Source organism: Cydia pomonella, unplaced genomic scaffold (genome assembly GCF_033807575.1).
Source record: "Cydia pomonella isolate Wapato2018A unplaced genomic scaffold, ilCydPomo1 PGA_scaffold_76, whole genome shotgun sequence".
In the NCBI taxonomy this organism is placed as follows: domain Eukaryota; kingdom Metazoa; phylum Arthropoda; class Insecta; order Lepidoptera; family Tortricidae; genus Cydia; species Cydia pomonella.
In genome coordinates, this window is record NW_026907909.1 from 116,995 (window position 1) to 138,154 (window position 21,160).

Consider the following 21,160-nt stretch of genomic DNA (forward strand, 5'->3'; position numbering starts at 1 on the left):
TTTGTAAGTATTTTATTATGTATAGGGGACCGATCGATTTAACTAAGCAAGTGTTTGTTCAAAGAAACATTTGTTAATTTTTCGAATTATGTGTGGCCCTGAAAAGGGCCTTTTGATTTGACAGAAGCTTCACGTTCGCATGTCCAAACGCAAAACGCGTGGTACAAAATAATACATATAATGTAACCTTATGCGTTCGCGCAGACTGCGTTCGGCGATTTATGCTTCGTGTCAGTTTTAGCGTGGTGGTTTAGGCACACACACATACACACAGGACGTTTAAGCACGTTCACCGCGGATCCTGCGAGCCAGCTGGATGTCCTTGGGCATGATGGTGACACGCTTGGCGTGGATGGCGCACAGGTTGGTGTCCTCGAAGAGACCGACGAGGTAAGCCTCGCTGGCCTCCTGGAGAGCCATAACGGCGGAGCTCTGGAAGCGCAGGTCGGTCTTGAAGTCCTGAGCGATCTCACGGACCAGACGCTGGAAGGGCAGCTTGCGGATCAGAAGCTCAGTGCTCTTCTGGTAGCGACGGATCTCACGTAGGGCTACGGTGCCGGGTCTGTAGCGATGGGGTTTCTTGACACCGCCGGTGGCGGGCGCACTCTTGCGGGCCGCCTTGGTGGCGAGCTGTTTGCGGGGCGCTTTACCACCGGTGGATTTACGAGCGGTCTGTTTGGTACGGGCCATTGCGAAAAATTACTACGACACGCGTGTACGTTACTTTAACGAGTCACGAGAGGGAATAAACGAAGCAACGCGTCGCCGGCGTCTTTTATGTGCTGGTCGGAAAGAGACGGAGTTAGTGTCCGTGTGAGCGAGAGGGCTATAAAATTCACATAAACGGCCCCCTCACCCCCTCTTCCTTTCTCACCATTTCGATTTGTGGTGTACAATGTCAATAAAATATTATTTAAATATTAATACATAATATTATATACACATTAATACATATATACTCGTATATATAGTTTTACATAAGAGTAGTTATTTAAAACGTAATTTAACTTCAAGAAACCTCGAACACGAACAAACCTAACTCCATTTATCAATTATTATTATTATTTTTCGTAAAAAAATAAAAAAAAAAAACTTAATCATATCAAACCTAACTCCGGGGAACCTAACTCCTCGGAACCTAACTCCGCGGAACCTAACTACGGGGAACCTAACTCCTCGGAACCTAACTCCGCGGAACCTAACTCGATCAAACCCAACTGTGTACTATAACAGAAGCACTACTATAAGTTATAAGAGAAGCATTACCTACATATATTATATTATGTTAGACATATTTATATATATGTTTAGTTTTAAAATATTTACGCGCGTCCGTGAATACATGTGTATAATAATCATAAGATTACCGCTACTACTAGCAAATTAACTTAGCTTAAAATGCTAATAATAATTGTGATTTTATACTACTGCCACTGATGATTATTTATTTATCGATCGATTGACACCGTATGGACGGCTAGAAACTTTTTATATCATATTCAGAACGTATTTGTGGCCCTGAAAAGGGCCTTTTTGTTTGTAGCACAAACCACACTCTCGCAGCGTGTCGTGTCGCAATACGAACTACCTAACCCATTACACTAAAATGTGTATTGAGAAAAGACAGACCGCACACGAGGAACGACGGACGCTTACTTGGAGCTGGTGTACTTGGTGACGGCCTTAGTGCCTTCACTGACGGCGTGCTTGGCGAGCTCACCGGGCAGCAAGAGCCTCACGGAGGTCTGCACCTCCCTGCTGGTGATGGTGGACCTCTTGTTGTAGTGAGCCAGGCGGGAGGCCTCGGCGGCGATGCGCTCGAAGATGTCGTTCACGAAAGAGTTCATGATAGACATGGCCTTGCTGGAGATACCGGTGTCGGGGTGGACCTGCTTGAGCACCTTGTATATGTAGATGGCGTAGCTCTCCTTGCGCTTATGCTTCTTCTTTTTCTTAGAGTCCGACTTGGAGATGTTCTTCTGAGCCTTGCCGGATTTCTTGGCGGCCTTACCGCTAGTCTTGGGTGGCATTATGATATAAGTAGTTAGTTAGATGCTTACAGTACGAGAGTCGAACTTGCTATGTGAAATCCGTCGTCGAGTAATCTGTCGATACCCCCCGTCAGGGGGGTATGAGGGGCCGCTACCGCACAATGGCTGCGGCGGCTGTCGCGGGTCGCTTCCCCACCGACTGGTGGGGTGGTCGAGTGGCCGTCATTTTGGGGACGGTGTGGGTTGCTGGTGTGGGCCAGCTCTTCGCTACCGATCGTTTATCCAACCCCACGGCCCCTAACCTGGTGATACCGTTTGAGCGGGGCCAGGTTATGGAGCCGCGGAGAAGGCGACCGGCAGCTTAGCTGGCGTGTGTGGCGTGTTGCATCCGAATGTAGTGTGGTGAGCAGTGCTTGTCAGCTACTGCTGGTGTAGAAGGGCTCGGGGCAAGTCCCGAGCCCACCTCTCCGGAGGTCTGGTGTTGTGGTGTGGCGCGATGTCCCGAAGATGGTCCAGGCCGGCGTTGTCCGCGCGGTCAAACATGACCCGCGCGAGACGCTCGACGAACTCCTCCAGGCCGCGCCACTTCAGTGTCTCGGTGAGGGCTGCGTTGCTGACGTACCGCGGGCACTTGAGGATGGTCCTCAGTGTGAGGGTCTCCTGGCGCCTCATCTTCTCCTTGTTTGACCTGGAACAGAAAGAGTACCAGGCAGGTGAAGCATAAGTCAGTCTTGATCGTACGTAAGCTTTGTACAGACCAAGCTTGGTCCGTACAGGGAGCTTACTGCAGAAGACCGGACGCAGACACATGCGAGCGACTTTCGCTCTTCGAACTGTGTCTGCGGCGTGCCGGTCCATGTTGAGCCTCCTGTCTATGGTCACCCCCAGGTATTTCACTGCGGGCGACCATGTGAGCGGCTGACCTAAAAGAGAAGGAGGATTGGGTAGGGCGGTGGCTTGCCCTGTGATGAGAGCTTGCGTTTTGCCCACATTGACTGATAGCCTCCATTTGGAGAGCCAGTCAGGAAGGGCGTCAAGCGTCGGCTGTATCTTGGATACAGCGTGCGGCATCTTAAAAGATGTCGCAAAGTAGGCGGCGTCGTCTGCGAAGAGGGCTAGCTGTGCTTTCCCAACGACAGGAATGTCGTCGGTATAGCACGCATAGCATGCGGGCGACAGGCAGCTCCCCTGCGGGACGCCAGCCTGGATGCGGCGTTCCTGCGACACCGCGCTTTCCACTTGTACGTGGAAGCGGCGGTCTGTCAGGAAGGATGCGATGACTCTCACGATGCGGCGGGGTGCTGTGGACAGAGAAAGTTTGTATATTAGACCATCGTGCCAGACTCGGTCAAAAGCTTTCTCCATGTCTAGGAGAACCGCGACTGTGAACTCCTTCTTGTTGAGCGCCGCGCCCATGTGGTGTAGGACGCGGGTGAGCTGCAGCGTCGTGGAGTGTTGAGACCTGAAACCAAATTGCTCCGGCCTGGGAGTGATGTGTGGTGAGAGGTGCCGGAGCAGCATCCTCTCAAACACCTTAGAGAGGTTGCATAGCAACGTGATTGGCCGGTAGTTCTTCGGGTCTTTTCTGTCCTTCCCTGGTTTGGGAAGGACGATGACCCGCCCGGTCTTCCAGATGTCGGGGAAGTGCCCCGACCGCAGGATCCCGTTGAACAGGCGCGCCACCGCCGCTAAGGTGTTTAGCGGCAGGTGGCGGAGCGCCATGTTTGGGATCTCGTCGGGGCCCGGCGCCTTCCTCGGGTTGCAGTGGCGTTTGATGGACGCCTGGACCTGTGAAGGAGAGAAGTACAGTGGATCATCGTGTGTCTGTACAGGCACGCTGAGATAATCTCGAACGTGCTGAACGATGTCCGCTGTGTGCTGCGGGTCGGTGTCGGGATTGGGCCTGAATTGTTGCTCAAGGCTGCGAGCGAGTATTTCCGCTCTGTCCTTGGCAGTGTACTTCAGGTACCCGTCCGTGTCGTCCAGTAGGGGCCGAATTGGTTCGGGCGCCGTGCTGAGTTGTCTGCATAACCTGTGGATGGACGGAACGTGATCAGTTATGCTGTCAATGTGTGCTTCCCAGCTTGCAGCTCTGTGCTCGCTGAGTTTGTCCCTTAACAGTCGCTCTAGACGATTGAGCTCAGCCTTGACCGACTGAGCCCTAGTCCTTTGCCACTGTTTCCTGTACCAGCGCTTTTTCTCCAAAAGCGCTTGGAGCGGCCTTGGGAGAGGGGTGCGCCGGTCCGTCTGCGGGATCGTGCGGCCTGCCACTGTGAGGGCCGCCTTGATGTCCTCCGTGATTGTTGCTGCTGCTGCGTTGACCTCTTCTGCGGTCGAGATGGGACCTGTACGGGGAGTGTTTACCATGGCTTCTGAGAAAGCCGTCCAGTCGTAGCGGCGTCCAGGTCCTTTGGTGAGTCTCGTCGTCGGCTGGTCTGCGATGGTCAAGAGCACCGGCCTGTGGTCGGATGAGAGATCGTGAAATACCTCGTGCCGCATAAGGGCATTGACTCCGCGTGAAATCGCGAAGTCGATGGTGGTACCTCTGCGGTACACATCGGAGTCGTGGTAGTGGGTGGGCTCGTACGGCCCGGCCGCTACGAGATCCAGGTCCTCCACGATCCGGTAGATGATGTCCCCCGGAGGGGAGTGCGCGGAGGAGTTCCAAGCGGGATGCTCGGCGTTGAAGTCCCCGGCCAGGATGGTCGGCACGGGGGAGTCCACCAGGAGCTGCTGTAGGTCGGCTTGCATCTCTGCTATCCGGCAGTATCCGCAAGGCCTGTAGATAGCAAACAAGCGCAGATTATGCCTTTGCAGTTTGATATCTACCCCTAGAGCAGAGAATGATGTTGGCTGCGGCATGTCCACCAGTTGGTGGATGATAGTCCTCTTTACGAGGACTGCGAGGCCTCTGTAAGGGGCTCCGTCGTCGGGCCTCCTTTGGTCGAAGCGGTACACGATGTAGCCGCTGGCTGTGAGCGTCATTGATGGTTTCAGCTTTGTCTCGCTGATCAGCATGACGTCGATGTCTTGGCTGTGGAGGAAAGTGCGGAGATCATTAATTTTACCATTTAATGTCTGCGCGTTCCAATATACAACTCTTAAATCTTTCTCTTTAAGGCCGTATAGAAGTGCAGCTGGTGAATAACTTGCGTTATTGCTGAGAGAGGAGGGCTAAGTCTGGGTTTTAGCCAGTCTTAGTCAGAGACTTAATAACTACTACCAACTCGTCTAGCGTTGCCTTCAAGGACTCAGTCACCGCGGCTTGCACCGTGGCGACTATGCTCTTGTGCAACGCTTCGGTGTCGAGCGCGGGGGGCGCTGCGGGTGGCGTCGCTCTGGGCTCTGCTTGTGGCTTCCTCTGCTGATGTTGTCGTCGCTGCTGACCCGTCGTCCGGTCCTTCGGCTGGTTGGCTGGCGCCATCAGAGAACCTGTGGAAGATTCTACTACCATGACTGGAGTGTCCGAGGCCCTCGTGTCTGGGCCTCGTTGCGGCTGGCGGCGGGTGGGCGGGCGGCGGGTGTGAGAGCGAGTACCCGCACGCCAATTCCTCAGCTCTGCGAGGTAAGCTGGGCACTGCCTGTGGTTGGCAGGGTGGTCCCCGAAGCAGTTGCAGCACGTGGCTGGCTCCTCCTTCGGTCTCGTGCACTCGTTTGAGTGGTGGTCCAGTGAGCACTTGACGCACCGGACCGCCCTGTGGCACCCGTGGGACGAATGCCTAAACCCCTGGCACCGGTGACATTGCGGTGGCCCGGGCTTACCTCTCCAAGGTTCGACACGAACCTTGGTGGTGATGCCGGCTAGGTCCGTGAGGTCCAGGAAGCCTGGATTCTCGCGTTCCGTTCCGACGAGCTCGACGAAGAACACGCTGCTTCCTCGTCCTCTGCCTGGGGATATAAGTTTAGAATGCGATACGTTATACCCCTTTTCGGCGCAAGCGTCCTTGACGTCTTGCACCGTCGTTGTCGGTGGAAGGCCGCGGATTGCGGCCTTCATTGGCATGGCGGACCTCTCCGCGTGCTCGACGAACTCGAGCTTGTGGTGAAGGTCCCGCTGCTCCACGAGGTACTTCTTGACCCCTATGTATTCTACCCCGGACCTAGGGTAGAAACGGAGGCCTTTTGGGCCTGCGGTCTCGGTTGTGGCCGAGAACCCAAGCCGCTTGTTGATTGCCTGTACGTGACGGCGCCAGTCCGGGAAGTCCTCGACCAGGATCTGGGGTGGCTTGTACTTGGCCGGCTGGCCAGGCCTCTTCTTGTTGCTGGCTGTGGTACCTGCGGATGAAGAGGGGGCGGTATTAGCCTTTTTAGTCTTTGGCGGCGGCGATTTGGCCGCGGCGGCGTATGTGTCAGTGCTAGCTGCCGGCGTAGGCAGCAGCACTTTACGCTTTGGTGGCTGGTGTGATGTTCCGGCGGCTGGTGTCGATGGCTCCGCTGTGTCCATCTGCTGTTGGGAGACCTGTGGGCAGACCGCGGGTTGAGTAGGACCGCGCGACACAGGAGTGATACGGTTGCATTCCCGTTTCTCCTCCTGTGTCGGCGGGCTGTCCTCTTCCCGCTGTCTCTTCTGTTGACGCACCCCAGAGTGCGTCAATAGGGTTGACAGTAGCGCCGCCTCGAGCGGACCGAGGACGCAACTATCTAGCGATCCCCGAGCTACTCTGTCGAGTTTCTCGAAAATCGCCATCCAGGCGTCCCCGGTCATCTCGAGGCCGGGCTGAGGGCGGCAGGGCGACTTGCGGCGGCGTTGCGGCGAGTTGGCCGGCGTGATGAGGTTGCCGGCCGGTTGGGACGGACTTTCGGCACGTGGTGATTTACTACCACGTGGCGATTGGTCAGACCGAGACAAGTCTAGTGGCGACAAGTCGAGGCACGAGAAATCGCCACGTGCCAGACTCCCGACGACTGCTGTCTGCTCCGGCTTCCCGTCCTCGGGCGTCCCCGAATCGCATTGGCCCTCCGCGTTTGAGCCTTCGCTAGTAGCTTCCACGGAGTCAACGACGTCAATGTGCTCTTCCGAGTCACTATTTGACATGGTTGACCCCGTGTAGCTTCCTCGCGCCGGCAAACGCTTTGGTCCTTTACTCTCGGGTTCGTCCTCGGTCTCGGCGAGCAGGAGCAGGCCAGTGTCCGGGAGCTTTATCACCCGTGCCGCCGAAGTCGTCGCTGTGGCTGCGCTTTCCTCCGTTGTGGCCTTTGCCGCCTTGGGAGGCGTCCTCTGAATGAACATTGTGTTGCGTCGCGGGTTGACCTGTAAATTAACACAGGGTAAGCACAAGATAATACAGTAAGCACTATGTTGGGACTGGGCTATGGTGCCCCGTTCGTGGTTTGGGTTGTCACCGTTAGGTATCCACCAACAAACGGCCACTACGAAAGTGGTCTTTCAACACTGGGGGCCACTGCACTTTGCACAAACACTGAAGCTAACACAAGACAACTAGTGAGTTGGATAGGGTGCGTAAGTCTCGAGAGCTAGCTCAAGCGCGTGCGGTCCCTTCAACGTCACAGTCGCGACTTGTGAAATCCGGATTTGATACCTCAATTTTTGTTAGCGCGGCGAACGGGAAATAGGGGATTAAAGATCGAGCGTCGCGCCGGCGGTATCTCGACCAATGGCGTTCGTGCATTATTAATATCGTCGGTCGGCATGGTGGGGAGTGCAAGCGCGTGTTGTTATTACACTTTATTATAACTATATTATTATTCTACCACCGGATGTACTATGTAATAATATAGTTATAATAAAGTTTAATTATCATATATATATATATTTATTCGTATGCTTAATAACCATATAATAATAAATAAATTGTCGTTTAACATTCGATATTTCTCGACGCGATAAATATCTCCAATTTAGAATATTACAAATATTCTATATTAGGATACAGTTAATCTACTTACAATTATCATTGCATTCATTGTTTCATAAATTTGATCGATCGAATGACATCATATACGTATGCGTTATATACATGAAACTTATAAACGTTATCACAGAATTATATTGTGGCCCTGAAAAGGGCCTTTTGTAACGGCCACTCGGGCGGGAATGTAACAGAGGTCCCGTGCGATAAATAAATATACACGAGACAAATGCACACATTCACCGATAGCCGGGTGTCACCGCTATAGATGTAGCCATGTAGATGAGAAGTGAAGTGCACTTAAGCCTTCTTCTCGGTCTTCTTGGGCAGGAGCACGGCCTGAATGTTAGGCAGCACACCGCCCTGGGCGATGGTCACACCGGAGAGGAGCTTGTTCAACTCCTCGTCGTTGCGGATAGCCAGCTGAAGATGTCTGGGGATGATCCTGGTCTTCTTGTTGTCGCGGGCGGCGTTACCCGCCAACTCGAGAACCTCAGCGGCCAGGTACTCCATGACGGCGGCGAGGTACACCGGGGCTCCGGCACCTACGCGCTCGGCGTAGTTACCCTTCCGTAGAAGCCTGTGGATACGTCCGACGGGGAACTGGAGTCCGGCACGGTTAGAACGGGACTTTGCCTTTCCCTTAACCTTGCCACCTTTACCGCGTCCAGACATGTTTTAAGAGATTTAAGTTTAATTTACACACACACAAAACGAGAGCACGAATGCTTGTCAGTGTAATATTAAAAAATTGGCACAGCGCCCCTAAGATTATATAGGTTCACGGAGTGCGCTGTTAGTGGGGATACAACGAGCCGACATAACACGAGCCCGATCGACCAATCAACGCCCCGCGAGCAAGAGCACGATTTAGATAGAGATAAAATGTTTGAAACGATTGATTGATTGTTTGAAATCTAAGACTTTAAATAAATAAATAAATTAATTAATTAATTAATTAATATAAAATTTTGTTGGTTATACTAACGGGTGTGTGTTTATTCACGTTCGTGTGTAAATAAATTTATGAAAACCTAACATAATATGTATTATATTGAGATCATAATGATAATAATCATATCATATCATATTGAGACTTTTCCAAATGTCTGTTTGTTTACAGATGTATTTTTGTGTTAAGAGTTGCTTATAAGACACTTGATTTAAGATCGAGTTGTTTGTTTGTTTCTTTATTTATTTATTTATTTGATTTATTTTGATCGATCGACTCGTGTATGTGCTTGTTGCAATGAAACAGAGGCGATGAACCCTTGAATACATTTGTTAGCCCTGAAAAGGGCTTTTTGATGTGCGTTTAACGCGCACAGGCGTATGACGTGAGTCGAGAAGAGGCGACACGTCGTCGTATAATAATATATAGCAACGACAATCAACATCTCCTCTAACAACATATCACTACAGTCACGCACGACCGATGTAAGAACGACGACGACGACGACAACGCGCTCGCAGTCTTACTTCTTCGCGGCAGCCTTCTTAGCGGCGGGCTTCGCTTTGGGAGCGGCCGCAGCTTTCTTGGGCTTGGGAGCTTTAGGCTTCTTGGTCGGCGGCTTCGCGGTCTTCTTGGCCTTGGGCGCGGCGGCGCTCTTGCCCTTGGCGGGGGTGGATGGTTTCTTCGCGGCGGGCTTCTTCTTGGCGGCGGCGGCCTTCTTGTCTTTTGTGGCGGCCTTAGGCTTGGCCGGGGACGCGGCGGCCTTCTTCGCCTTAGCCGGCTTAGCTGCGGCGGGCTTCTTAGCGGCGGCTGAAGATTTAGCGGTAGATTTCTTGGCCGCAGCGGGCTTCTTGCCGGTTGACGATGACTTTGACTCCAGTTTGAACGAGCCGGACGCGCCCTTGCCTTTGGTCTGAATCAGTGCGCCGGATTCGACTGCGCTCTTCAGATATTTTCTGATGAACGGCGCCAGCTTCTCGGCGTCGACCTTGTACTGGGCGGCGATGTATTTCTTGATAGCCTGCAGGGACGAACCGCTTCTCTCCTTCAACTCCTTGATGGCGCTGTTAACCATCTCCGAGGTCTTGGGGTGGGTGGGCTTCGCCTTAGGCTTCTTAGCGCCTGCGGAGGCGGACGCCTTCGGTTTCTTCGCGGGCGTCGCCGGGGCTGGAGCGTCGGCAGCAACTGCGGTATCGGCCATATTTAATGTCGAAATAAGCAAATAAGTTGTTACAAACACAAATTAGTAAATCGCACGAACTGCGCAAAGAGAACAGCGGACGCGTGTAAGCGGAGCGCTGCGCTGGCGAGTACTAAACACGCCTATGCAGCGTGGTCTTCTGACACTCCCCCTTTCTGGGGGTGTGAGGGGGCCATTTCAGGGCGAGGCCCTTTTTGGCAGCGTCTGTCGCGTGCCGTAACGACGGCACGGTCTGTTGTTGCCAGCAATGGACTGCTGGTGTTATCTCCTTCCTGCTCCTTTATTGGATTTGGTTGGCCATCATGGCTTGGTCGTCATGGTGGCCAATCTGCGGCTTTGTGGGCTTCGAGGCTATTTAGGAGGGTACGAGCTCACGTGGTTGGGCTCGTGACCGGCTTGTTTCTGGGGGGCGGGCGTGAAGGGGGGCTATCCCCCTCACTAACTGGTGGCGTGACGAGTCGGCGCGACTAAACATTTTGCGCGCCAGCTGGCCCACGAACTCGTCCAAGTTCTGCATCTTCATGTCTCTGTATATCGTCGCGTTCCGCACGTAGCGTGGGGCTCTCACGATGGTCCTGAGGCTTTGCGACTCCTGTGCCCTGAGTCTCCGCCTGTTAGACTCTGCCGTCCTGGCGTACCAGGCTGGAGCCGCGTAGGTCAGTCTGGACCGAACGTAAGCCTTGTAGAGTCCAAGCTTCGTGCGGAACGGGAGGCTGCTGGTAAGTACTGGACGGAGTTTGGCGCGCGCGGTCTTGGCCCGCCGCACCACCTCGTCCACGTGGTGCTTCATCGTGAGGCCTCTATCTATAGTGACCCCCAGATACTTTGCAGTATGCTGCCACTGGATTTCTTCACCGAAGAGTCTGAGTGGCGGCGGATATTCCTTTGCCCCCGTCAGAAGGGCCTGTGTCTTGCCCACGTTCACCGAGAGCCTCCAATTGGTCAGCCACTCGGGTAGGGCGTCAAGCTGTCGCTGGATTTTAATTGCAGCATGTGCGGGAGTGATTGACGCGGCGTAGTATGCCGCATCATCCGCGAACAGTCCCAGCTTGACGTCGCCGACCACCGGGATGTCATCGGTGAACCAGGCGTAGCAGGCTGGGGACAGGCAGCTTCCTTGAGGAACTCCCGCGAGGATCGGGCGCTCCGAGGAGATGGCATCTTCCACTGCCACGTGGAAGCGTCGCTGGGTCAAGAAGGAGCGCAGCACGCGCATCACTCGACTTGGGACCGAAGATCTCGACAGTTTGTCTAGCAGGCCCTCGTGCCAGACCCTGTCGAATGCCTTCTCCATGTCGAGGAATACTGCTACCACGTGCTCTTTCTGATTCATCCGCTCCGCCATGTAGGCCAGGACGCGCGTCAGCTGAAGTGTCGTCGAATGCTCGGTGCGGAACCCGAACTGCTCCGGTCTGGGCTCGATGTGGGGCTGGAGCCTGTTCAGGAGGAGCTTCTCGAACGCCTTGGAGAGAGTACTCAGCAGCGTGATGGGTCTGTAGCTGCTGGGTTGCCTCCTGTCCTTCCCTGGTTTTGGGATCAGAATGACCCGGCCGAGCTTCCAGGGTGTCGGAAAGTGGCCCGAGCGCATGATCCCATTAAACAGGCGCGTCACCGCCGCGATCGTGTGCTGCGGCAGGTGGCGGAGTGCCTCGTTTGGGATCGAGTCGGCGCCCGGGGCTTTCTTGGGATTGCTTCTTAGCAACATCTTCTTGACTTGTCCGGGCGAGAAGAAGATCTTCTCCTCATCCTCGTTCGGCTGCTGCTGGAAGAATCTCTCTAAGCGCTGCACCACCTCCCCTGTGTGGTCCTCGCTTAGAGAGGGGTTTGGTTGGAACTGTCGCTCCAAGCTGTCTGCGAACAGTTCCGCGCGTTCCTCCGCTTTGTAATGAAGGGCCCCTCCTTCATCGATTAGTGGCCTGATGGGATCTGTGGTTTGCCCAAGCTGCCGGCAGAGACGGTGGATTGAGGGCAGCGTGCCGTCAATGCTGGCTATGTGGGCGTCCCACTCCTGCGCTCTGTGGTTCCTGAGCTCCTCCTTGGCTCGCTCCACGAGCCGGTTGAGCTCCGTCTTCATGGTAGGGCAGCGGGTGTGTTGCCAGCGCCGCCGCATCTGGCGCTTTTGTTGTAATAAGTTCCTGATCGCCGCGGGGAGGGGTTTGTACCTCTCACCCGCGGGGATGGTGTGTGAAGATGTTTCCAGCGCCTTCTGGATGCTGCTAGTGATGGCTGCCACTGCTGTTTCAACCTCCTCGGCCGTCGAGACTGGTCCCGTGAGGGGGTTCTCGAGGGACTCCGAGAAGGCCTCCCAGTCCGTCTTCCGCCTCGTCCTCCTCTTCGGGGCGGAGCTTGGCGCCGTGTCCAGGGTTATTAGGATCGGCCGGTGGTCTGATGGAGGTCGGGGAGAACCTCCTGGGCCATGGATGCTGTCACTTCTTTGTGGACTACAAAATCGATGATGTCGCAGGACATGTGAGCGTCGTCGTAATGTGTGGGCTCTTCAGGTCCTGATATGTCGAAGTTGTAGTCCACTGCTGCACTGTAGATGATTCTCCCAGGCTGGTCTATCCTCGAGGCGTTCCAGGCCACGTGCTTTGCGTTCCAGTCCCCCGCCAGGATGGTCGGCGTCGGGTGCTGGAACAAAGCACGCAGGTCCGCCTTTAGGTGCATCGTGCTGCTTGAAGGTGGTCGGTAGACCGCGTATAGCCGGAGGTCGCCATCTGCCACCCGGATGTCGACGCCGAGCGCCGTGAAGGAGTCACGGTGAACGTAGTCGACCGGCTGGTGGACGATGGTTCTTCGGACCATCACAGCTAACCCGCGGAACGGGTGTCCCGCCTGGTTTACTTCGTTCCGCTGGTACACGATGTAGCCTCCCATCTTGATGTCGTTCTTCTGGTGGGTCTCGCTGACCAGCAAGATGTCCACGTTCTGCTCACGGAGGAAGTGACGGAGCAGCGCAATCTTGCCGGTCAGTGTCTGGGCGTTCCAGTAGACTACCCTCAATCTACGGTTGAACGCGCTGGTGGGGTGAGGCTATCTGTTTAAGGGCCCTGGAGACCGCTTCCGGTCCCTGGCTGGCCGCTGCCTGCAGGAGGGCGGCTATCATCGCTGCCAGGTCTCCTTGGTCCGCAGTGGATGTAGCTGCGGAGGCTGGTGCTTCCTGGTTGGAAGCTAGCAGCGGAGCGTCTGGTTTTGTTGTAGCCGTCACTTGGGGTTTCTTTTTCTTTTTCTTCTTCTTTTTCGGCATCTGGGCTGTGCCGGTGTTTTGGGGGCGGTCTGACACGCCCCTTTGTTTGGGGGCGTTAGCCGGGGCCATCAGGGTAGACGACGCCCGACTCCTCCACAGTGGGTTGGGTGACACTCGCCTTGGTCACCGGTCCATGCTTCTTGGGCACTGAGTGCGCCTTTGTGCCCGCCTTCCAGTTGCGGGCCTCACGAATATACACCGGGCACTTCCTGAAGTTGGCCGGGTGGGGGCCTGCGCAGTTTGCACATGTGCAGGGTTCTTCCTTGGGTCTAGGGCAATTGGCGGCTGGGTGGGGGCCTGCGCAGCGGACGCATTTCTGCGGCCTGTGGCATCCCTGGGAGTGGTGTCGAAAGCCTTGGCAGTTGTGACACTGCGGCGGGCCAGTCTTCCCCCTCCATGCTTCTATCTTAACCGAGCTCATGCATAAGAGCTCCTTGACCCCGTAGATGTTGGTGTTTTCGCGCGGGGGGCCAGAGAGCTGCACGAAGTATACGCAGCCCGGCTTGCCTCCCCTTGCGTTGATCTGCCTCACGTGGGTGACGGGGTATCCAAGCTCTATGCACGCAGCTTTGATTTCCTCCAGTGGGGTGTCTGAAGGCAGCCCGCGCAGTGCCACCTTCATTTGCCGGTCTCTTCTCAGCTGGTAGACATGCCACTCCACAGTCGTACCCAGGCTCTCCAAGTGATCGTAAATCACCCTGTACTCGTCTGCAGAAGCTGGTTCGAAGATGATCCCTCTCCCCGAAGGTTTGCTGGATGCCGTTCTTCCCAGCTTCTCTTTTATGGCTGCGACCTCTTTCAGCCAGTTCGGGAACACTGGTACCACTATGTCGGGGTACCTCTCCTTCCCTGGCTGGGGTGGGTGCTGCTGCTTCGGTTTCGCGGGCGCTCTCCCTTCCTGTGAGGGCGCTGCTGCTTTGGCTGCATATGTTTGCCCCTGCGCTTGTGGCTGTTTGGGCGGGGGGGCCTGCGCCTGAGTGGGCTCCCGTGTTGGTTGGGACCCTTGTGTGGTTTGTGGCTCCTTTTCTGGGGGGGCCTGTGGGGGGGCCCTCCTTTGGGTGGGCCTCTGGTGCTTGGGGGGCTCCGTCGGGGGAGCCTCCTTGGTGGCCTCCGCTGCCGGGGGCTTGGTTTTCTTCCTGGGCGCCGGTGTGGGGTTGGCTGTGCCCTGTTCTCGGGGCTCTTCTCCTTGTAAGGGTCTCTGTGTCGTGGTTTGGTCCTTTTCCTCTGGGGCGGAGGGGCCTTGGTAGGTGGCCTCCTGCAAGGGGGGCCTCGGCTCTGCTGGATTGTACTGGTCCGCCTCGGAGGGGGGTGCTGCTGCTGGTGGGGCCGCCGGAGGTGCGGGGGCCAATGGCCCCTCTTGTAGTGAGGGGCGGTAGGAGGTGACGTCCAGTCTCCTCATAACCACTCCCTTGAGGCCGCAGTGCGCCAACGTGGATGTCGGCGAAGGGGCCCTCCAGGGGGCGGTGTAATGAGGCTGGCTGGAGCCTGAAGCTTGGTGTGTGGCGGAGCTGCTTTCCGCCGAACGGGAGCGGCGGCGGCGGCGTAGCCTGGGATCTCTTGAGGGAGGAGTTTCTTTTATGCAGGGCCTCTTCTTGGTTTCCTGCTGTTGGTCTTCGGGGCTCTCTCGGGGCCGCTTTGGTGCTCTGAAGATTGTGGGGTGAGCCTGCAGGAACTCCAAGAAGGAGGCGTCCCCTGGCTGCAACTCCGTTTCTATTCCCAGCTGGTGGGAGGTGATTCGAACGTACGCCGCCATCCAAGCCTTCAGGCCCGCCGACGCGAGGTCTGTCCCCATCATATGGGCCACCACAATCGTGTCCGATTGCAGCAGATCCATCGGGGAGTCGTAGGCGCCAGCGGGCGACACGGGCGAGAAGGGCCGCGTCGTCGGTACCGGGAGTAGTTGGTCGGCTTCTTCCGGTTGAGGATCTTCTATTTCCTGTTCCGCGTGCCCCGCGGGTGCGGGTGAGGCGGGGCGGGAGGCGGGGGCGTCGCCGGCGGTGTTCTCGTCACTGAAGTTGAACTCGCTGCCTTCAATGGAACCGAGGTCGTATCCGGGGGGTAGCGGGAGAAAACCTGATCCCCAACTACCCTCCCCCTCCCTCGGTGGCAGCGGTGATGGTTGCCGCCTCCTTGATGTCGATCTTGATGTTGGGGGTAGACCGCGAGATCGAGATCGCGATCTACCCACATGTTTCTTATTGTCGCCCTCCATGACAGAGGGCGGCTCACGGGTCGCGCGACGTTTGTCGCCGCCGGCTAAGCCAGTCCCCGCATTTCCTAACCCGGGGCGTCCGTTTTAGCGGGACCGGGCTCGAGAGATGCGGCGAGGGCACACCGACGACGATGTTTCTTGTAGTACGCTATCCCCTCCGGCAAAAAGCCGGGCCGCGATATTCAGTAGTTTATTTTTTACAAATAAATATTGAATTTGCGATTAGCCGAAGACGTCCGAGCGCTATGACTCGTGTGCGAATCCAAACACGCCTATGGGGGCGCCACCGATTATATATGTCCTACGGCTTAACCGTAACGCAGACCCTTATGTCGCGGGACGTTTTCTCGTAATAACACTTCCAACTTTTCACTTACTCGTTTATGATTAAACTAAATTTATAGTCAATTATATTATAATGATTATAATAAAATTGCACATATATATTCTTTATGAATTGATATATGTATTTTTATAACATTTATATTATTTGGAACGCCGATAAACGAATGGGAGAACTTTACTTTTGGTATTATAGGTTGCGGACACCTCGGGTCAGTTTAAAAACTGATTTTTTTTAATTAAAATCACATTTAACGGTATTATGTGTTTTCCAGTTAAAAGCGAAGATACCATAGATGGATCTGACACAATAACAACATTATGAAATTGTCATTATAATGTTATTTTGACTTGTTGTATTCACTGTCGTAAAACAGCCGTACCGCGACTTTGATTGCCTACGTTCACTGGTTTGCTCTCTGCTGGTATCGATGTAAAACAGGGATAGGTAATTTATATTATGTTTAAATATTATTCTATTATTTATATCGATATATCGTAATAATGATAAACACATTCACGCCGCGTATATTATTGTAATTCGTTTAGTTAAATATATATATCTCTCTCTTCTACGAGGATCGTACAGCGACACTCGTAAATGACGGGCATGGTAGGGACTCGTGTCGTGTAAGGTCGTAGGTATTTTAGTTAAAATTTTTTTTTTTTTTAACATATTATGATGATCCGACTGACTGCCGATATTAAAACAACAACAATCTATATAAATTATTTTAAATTAAGTATACAATTTTGATCATAAAGATTATTAATTATGTTTAGATAGGTAGGTAAGTAAGTAAGTATATATACATACATAATATATTCATCATAGGAACATTCGCGATAGCGTTTATATACACAACAGAAGACGAAACCCAACATTTTTCTAGTCCAGTCTATTTACCACCTTCAGGAGGGGGTGAGGTCAGGTGTGAGTGGGTGCGGGGAATGTGGGTGTCCCTGTCTGTTTTTTGCAATATTTGCGAATCCTTTACCTAATTGGACAGTGCATCCTAGTCGGTAGTTATCAGTAGATGGCCGATTAGTTCAGGTCGGGCAGGGTCAAGTGAGAGAGTCGGTCACGGGTGAATCGCGGGTAAAATAAAATATGTGTGATTGTTTGTTTGTTTGTTTTTATTAAGTGGTTGTTGGACGATTGTGACTGATGGTGTTACATATTATTAGTAGTAAAACTAAGTGTGTGAGCGTGTGACAAATAAATTGATCCAGTGTTGTGCGGTGCAGTGCAGTGCAGTGCAGTGCAGGGCATGATTTTAATATTTGAAAACGTGAGTACCCAATGATAACATAATTAAATGTTAAGTTAGGTTAGGTTATGTAGTTATGCTAGTGTCTTGTCTGAGGAGTCTATGGAGTCGGGAAGTCGGGAGAGAAGAGAAAAAAAAAATAAGAATAATGTATGAAATGAATGAATGAACCTATCTGTGCGGTGCGAGAGAAGAATGATAAAGGAGAAGAGAATGGAGCATTTTAATTCGATCAATATATATATATGATATATGAATTGTTTCGAGTATCATAGACGGACGGACGGACGGACGGACGGACGGACGGACACGCGTAAAGCAAGACGTACAATCCGATCGTATATACATAGATAGATATATACCTACTCGTACACATAGATTGCGCATGACTGATTTTATGCATTTATTTATGTAGAAATGTTCATGAATATTATAATATGCAAGTTTCCGCAACTTGCATGATATAATATTTATTAATTTATTTATGGAATTTAGGGTAACACATTTTGTCTAATTTCAATACATAATATGTAAGTATTGACGAGCGGTCGGTCGGCGTTCAGTTATGTATGTATGTATTTACTTACAGACTGCCGTGCGGTGGTAGATTGCTACTTCGTGTTAATAAAGTCTCAATACGTTTTATCATAATTGTTTCAGAGAGCTGTCGTCAAACCACCGATGCGGCAAGCAATCTGGCTGTACAACTTGGAATATTGGAGTTGGGGTGCGGGGTAAGTAATTAATTAATTATATTATATTATTTTAACGTAAATAAGTATAATATGTACGTTAGGTTAGATAGATAGATCGATAGATTGTTTGTCCGTTTGTATCGGTACTGAAACTATGTATCGTAATCGTATCATAGAATTATTTGCGGCCCTGAAAAGGGCCTTTTTTTGTATTTGCGTCCGAGAAGGACGCACGCGGTGCGCTCGCGCGCGATACGGTAATACGTTACACGTATTACACGATATCGTCGTGTCCAGCGCCGCTTGCTTAACCTCCGAAACCGTAGAGGGTGCGGCCCTGACGCTTCAGAGCGTAGACTACGTCCATGGCGGTGACGGTCTTCCTCTTGGCGTGCTCGGTGTAGGTGACCGCGTCACGGATCACGTTCTCGAGGAACACCTTCAGGACGCCGCGGGTCTCCTCGTAGATCAGACCGGAGATACGCTTGACGCCACCTCTGCGAGCGAGACGACGGATGGCGGGCTTGGTGATACCCTGGATGTTATCACGGAGCACCTTCCTGTGGCGCTTGGCTCCTCCTTTCCCCAGGCCTTTACCTCCCTTACCGCGACCGGTCATTGCGACTTGTTAAAGATTAAACTTTTAGATAACGGAATATATAACACACGCGACACACGACTTGCGGCGCGCGTCGACACGAGTGGAATAGCTATAACCGACCCTGGCGGTGCTGTATTTATACGCTCCACCCTATAGCGGGGAGACGGGGGACGGGGGTTATAAAATATCGGAGCACACGATGCGAACGCTTAAAATGTGATTATTTCAAAATATAAATAATTTCTCATAATATGTTATTTAAATTCTTTTTGGGTACCTACACACAGGGGATAAACTTCATATTACTATAAATAACGACGGCACAACCGGCACATGTAAAAGATCTGGCCTTATATATGTGTAGGTAGCCCTCTCTCTCTCTCTCTCTCTCTCTCTATTTCTCCTCTAATACAATTGTAATAATTCAGTAAATATATTTCAGAAAAGGTATACTTAAAATTTGATATTTCCATCTATATTATTAGACGGATTAGGTACCTTCTAGAAGTCATTATGAGTCTTGTTACTGCGTAAAATTAATCACGATTTTATTTATTTATATGTATTTCCAGTCTATTATAAATTCTTATAGGAAATAAGTTCGTCAATCGAATCGAATATAAATAGTCTCGTATTATTATTACATAGTTTGTAAGTATTTTATTATGTATAGGGGACCGATCGATTTAACTAAGCAAGTGTTTGTTCAAAGAAACATTTGTTAATTTTTCGAATTATGTGTGGCCCTGAAAAGGGCCTTTTGATTTGACAGAAGCTTCACGTTCGCATGTCCAAACGCAAAACGCGTGGTACAAAATAATACATATAATGTAACCTTATGCGTTCGCGCAGACTGCGTTCGGCGATTTATGCTTCGTGTCAGTTTTAGCGTGGTGGTTTAGGCACACACACATACACACAGGACGTTTAAGCACGTTCACCGCGGATCCTGCGAGCCAGCTGGATGTCCTTGGGCATGATGGTGACACGCTTGGCGTGGATGGCGCACAGGTTGGTGTCCTCGAAGAGACCGACGAGGTAAGCCTCGCTGGCCTCCTGGAGAGCCATAACGGCGGAGCTCTGGAAGCGCAGGTCGGTCTTGAAGTCCTGAGCGATCTCACGGACCAGACGCTGGAAGGGCAGCTTGCGGATCAGAAGCTCAGTGCTCTTCTGGTAGCGACGGATCTCACGTAGGGCTACGGTGCCGGGTCTGTAGCGATGGGGTTTCTTGACACCGCCGGTGGCGGGCGCACTCTTGCGGGCCGCCTTGGTGGCGAGCTGTTTGCGGGGCGCTTTACCACCGGTGGATTTACGAGCGGTCTGTTTGGTACGGGCCATTGCGAAAAATTACTACGACACGCGTGTACGTTACTTTAACGAGTCACGAGAGGGAATAAACGAAGCAACGCGTCGCCGGCGTCTTTTATGTGCTGGTCGGAAAGAGACGGAGTTAGTGTCCGTGTGAGCGAGAGGGCTATAAAATTCACATAAACGGCCCCCTCACCCCCTCTTCCTTTCTCACCATTTCGATTTGTGGTGTACAATGTCAATAAAATATTATTTAAATATTAATACATAATATTATATACACATTAATACATATATACTCGTATATATAGTTTTACATAAGAGTAGTTATTTAAAACGTAATTTAACTTCAAGAAACCTCGAACACGAACAAACCTAACTCCATTTATCAATTATTATTATTATTTTTCGTAAAAAAATAAAAAAAAAAAACTTAATCATATCAAACCTAACTCCGGGGAACCTAACTCCTCGGAACCTAACTCCGCGGAACCTAACTACGGGGAACCTAACTCCTCGGAACCTAACTCCGCGGAACCTAACTCGATCAAACCCAACTGTGTACTATAACAGAAGCACTACTATAAGTTATAAGAGAAGCATTACCTACATATATTATATTATGTTAGACATATTTATATATATGTTTAGTTTTAAAATATTTACGCGCGTCCGTGAATACATGTGTATAATAATCATAAGATTACCGCTACTACTAGCAAATTAACTTAGCTTAAAATGCTAATAATAATTGTGATTTTATACTACTGCCACTGATGATTATTTATTTATCGATCGATTGACACCGTATGGACGGCTAGAAACTTTTTATATCATATTCAGAACGTATTTGTGGCCCTGAAAAGGGCCTTTTTGTTTGTAGCACAAACCACACTCTCGCAGCGTGTCGTGTCGCAATACGAACTACCTAACCCATTACACTAAAATGTGTATTGAGAAAAGACAGACCGCACACGAGGAACGACGGACGCTTACTTGGAGCTGGTGTACTTGGTGACGGCCTTAGTGCCTTCACTGACGGCGTGCTTGGCGAGCTCACCGGGCAGCAAGAGCCTCACGGAGGTCTGCACCTCCCTGCTGGTGATGGTGGACCTCTTGTTGTAGTGAGCCAGGCGGGAGGCCTCGGCGGCGATGCGCTCGAAGATGTCGTTCACGAAAGAGTTCATGATAGACATGGCCTTGCTGGAGATACCGGTGTCGGGGTGGACCTGCTTGAGCACCTTGTATATGTAGATGGCGTAGCTCTCCTTGCGCTTATGCTTCTTCTTTTTCTTAGAGTCCGACTTGGAGATGTTCTTCTGAGCCTTGCCGGATTTCTTGGCGGCCTTACCGCTAGTCTTGGGTGGCATTATGATATAAGTAGTTAGTTAGATGCTTACAGTACGAGAGTCGAACTTGCTATGTGAAATCCGTCAGTCAGTCGAGTAATCTGTCGATACCCCCCGTCAG

At 52.0% G+C, this 21,160-nt stretch overlaps 6 protein-coding genes across 7 annotated transcripts; all 6 read right to left on the bottom strand.

The window, feature by feature from the left end:
• Positions 1-98: 98 nt before the first annotated feature.
• On the bottom strand, positions 99-20,266 carry LOC133534263 (histone H3). Of its 2 annotated transcripts, XM_061873363.1 has the most exons (3): positions 20,214-20,266; positions 20,139-20,183; positions 99-1,123 (listed from the first exon to the last, which is right to left on the bottom strand). In XM_061873363.1, the coding sequence occupies exon 3, from the start codon at positions 688-690 to the stop codon at positions 280-282; it is 411 nt and encodes a 136-aa protein (XP_061729347.1). In that variant the 5' UTR covers positions 691-1,123; positions 20,139-20,183; positions 20,214-20,266; the 3' UTR covers positions 99-279. The 2 variants fall into 2 exon arrangements, with proteins under 2 accessions (XP_061729347.1, XP_061729346.1); XM_061873362.1 differs by lacking the exons at positions 20,139-20,183; positions 20,214-20,266 and adding an exon at positions 1,184-1,369 and having other exon boundaries at positions 99-1,153.
• Positions 1,511-2,035, bottom strand: LOC133534264 (histone H2B). Its single transcript, XM_061873364.1, has one exon. The coding sequence runs from the start codon at positions 2,028-2,030 to the stop codon at positions 1,653-1,655; it is 378 nt and encodes a 125-aa protein (XP_061729348.1). The 5' UTR covers positions 2,031-2,035; the 3' UTR covers positions 1,511-1,652.
• LOC133534268 (histone H2A) lies at positions 8,068-8,769 on the bottom strand. Its single transcript, XM_061873368.1, has one exon. It carries the CDS (start codon positions 8,534-8,536, stop codon positions 8,162-8,164), a length of 375 nt encoding a protein of 124 aa, XP_061729352.1. The 5' UTR covers positions 8,537-8,769; the 3' UTR covers positions 8,068-8,161.
• LOC133534261 (histone H1B-like) lies at positions 9,036-10,150 on the bottom strand. The gene has a single exon (XM_061873360.1). It carries the CDS (start codon positions 10,012-10,014, stop codon positions 9,337-9,339), a length of 678 nt encoding a protein of 225 aa, XP_061729344.1. The 5' UTR covers positions 10,015-10,150; the 3' UTR covers positions 9,036-9,336.
• LOC133534270 (histone H3-like) lies at positions 17,479-20,145 on the bottom strand. The gene is made up of 2 exons (XM_061873370.1): positions 19,372-20,145; positions 17,479-18,405 (listed from the first exon to the last, which is right to left on the bottom strand). The coding sequence occupies exons 1-2, from the start codon at positions 19,718-19,720 to the stop codon at positions 18,089-18,091; spliced, it is 666 nt and encodes a 221-aa protein (XP_061729354.1). The 5' UTR covers positions 19,721-20,145; the 3' UTR covers positions 17,479-18,088.
• Positions 20,267-20,540: 274 nt separating the features above from the next.
• On the bottom strand, positions 20,541-21,062 carry LOC133534266 (histone H2B). The gene has a single exon (XM_061873366.1). The coding sequence runs from the start codon at positions 21,058-21,060 to the stop codon at positions 20,683-20,685; it is 378 nt and encodes a 125-aa protein (XP_061729350.1). The 5' UTR covers positions 21,061-21,062; the 3' UTR covers positions 20,541-20,682.
• Between the last annotated feature and the right edge of the window lie 98 nt (positions 21,063-21,160).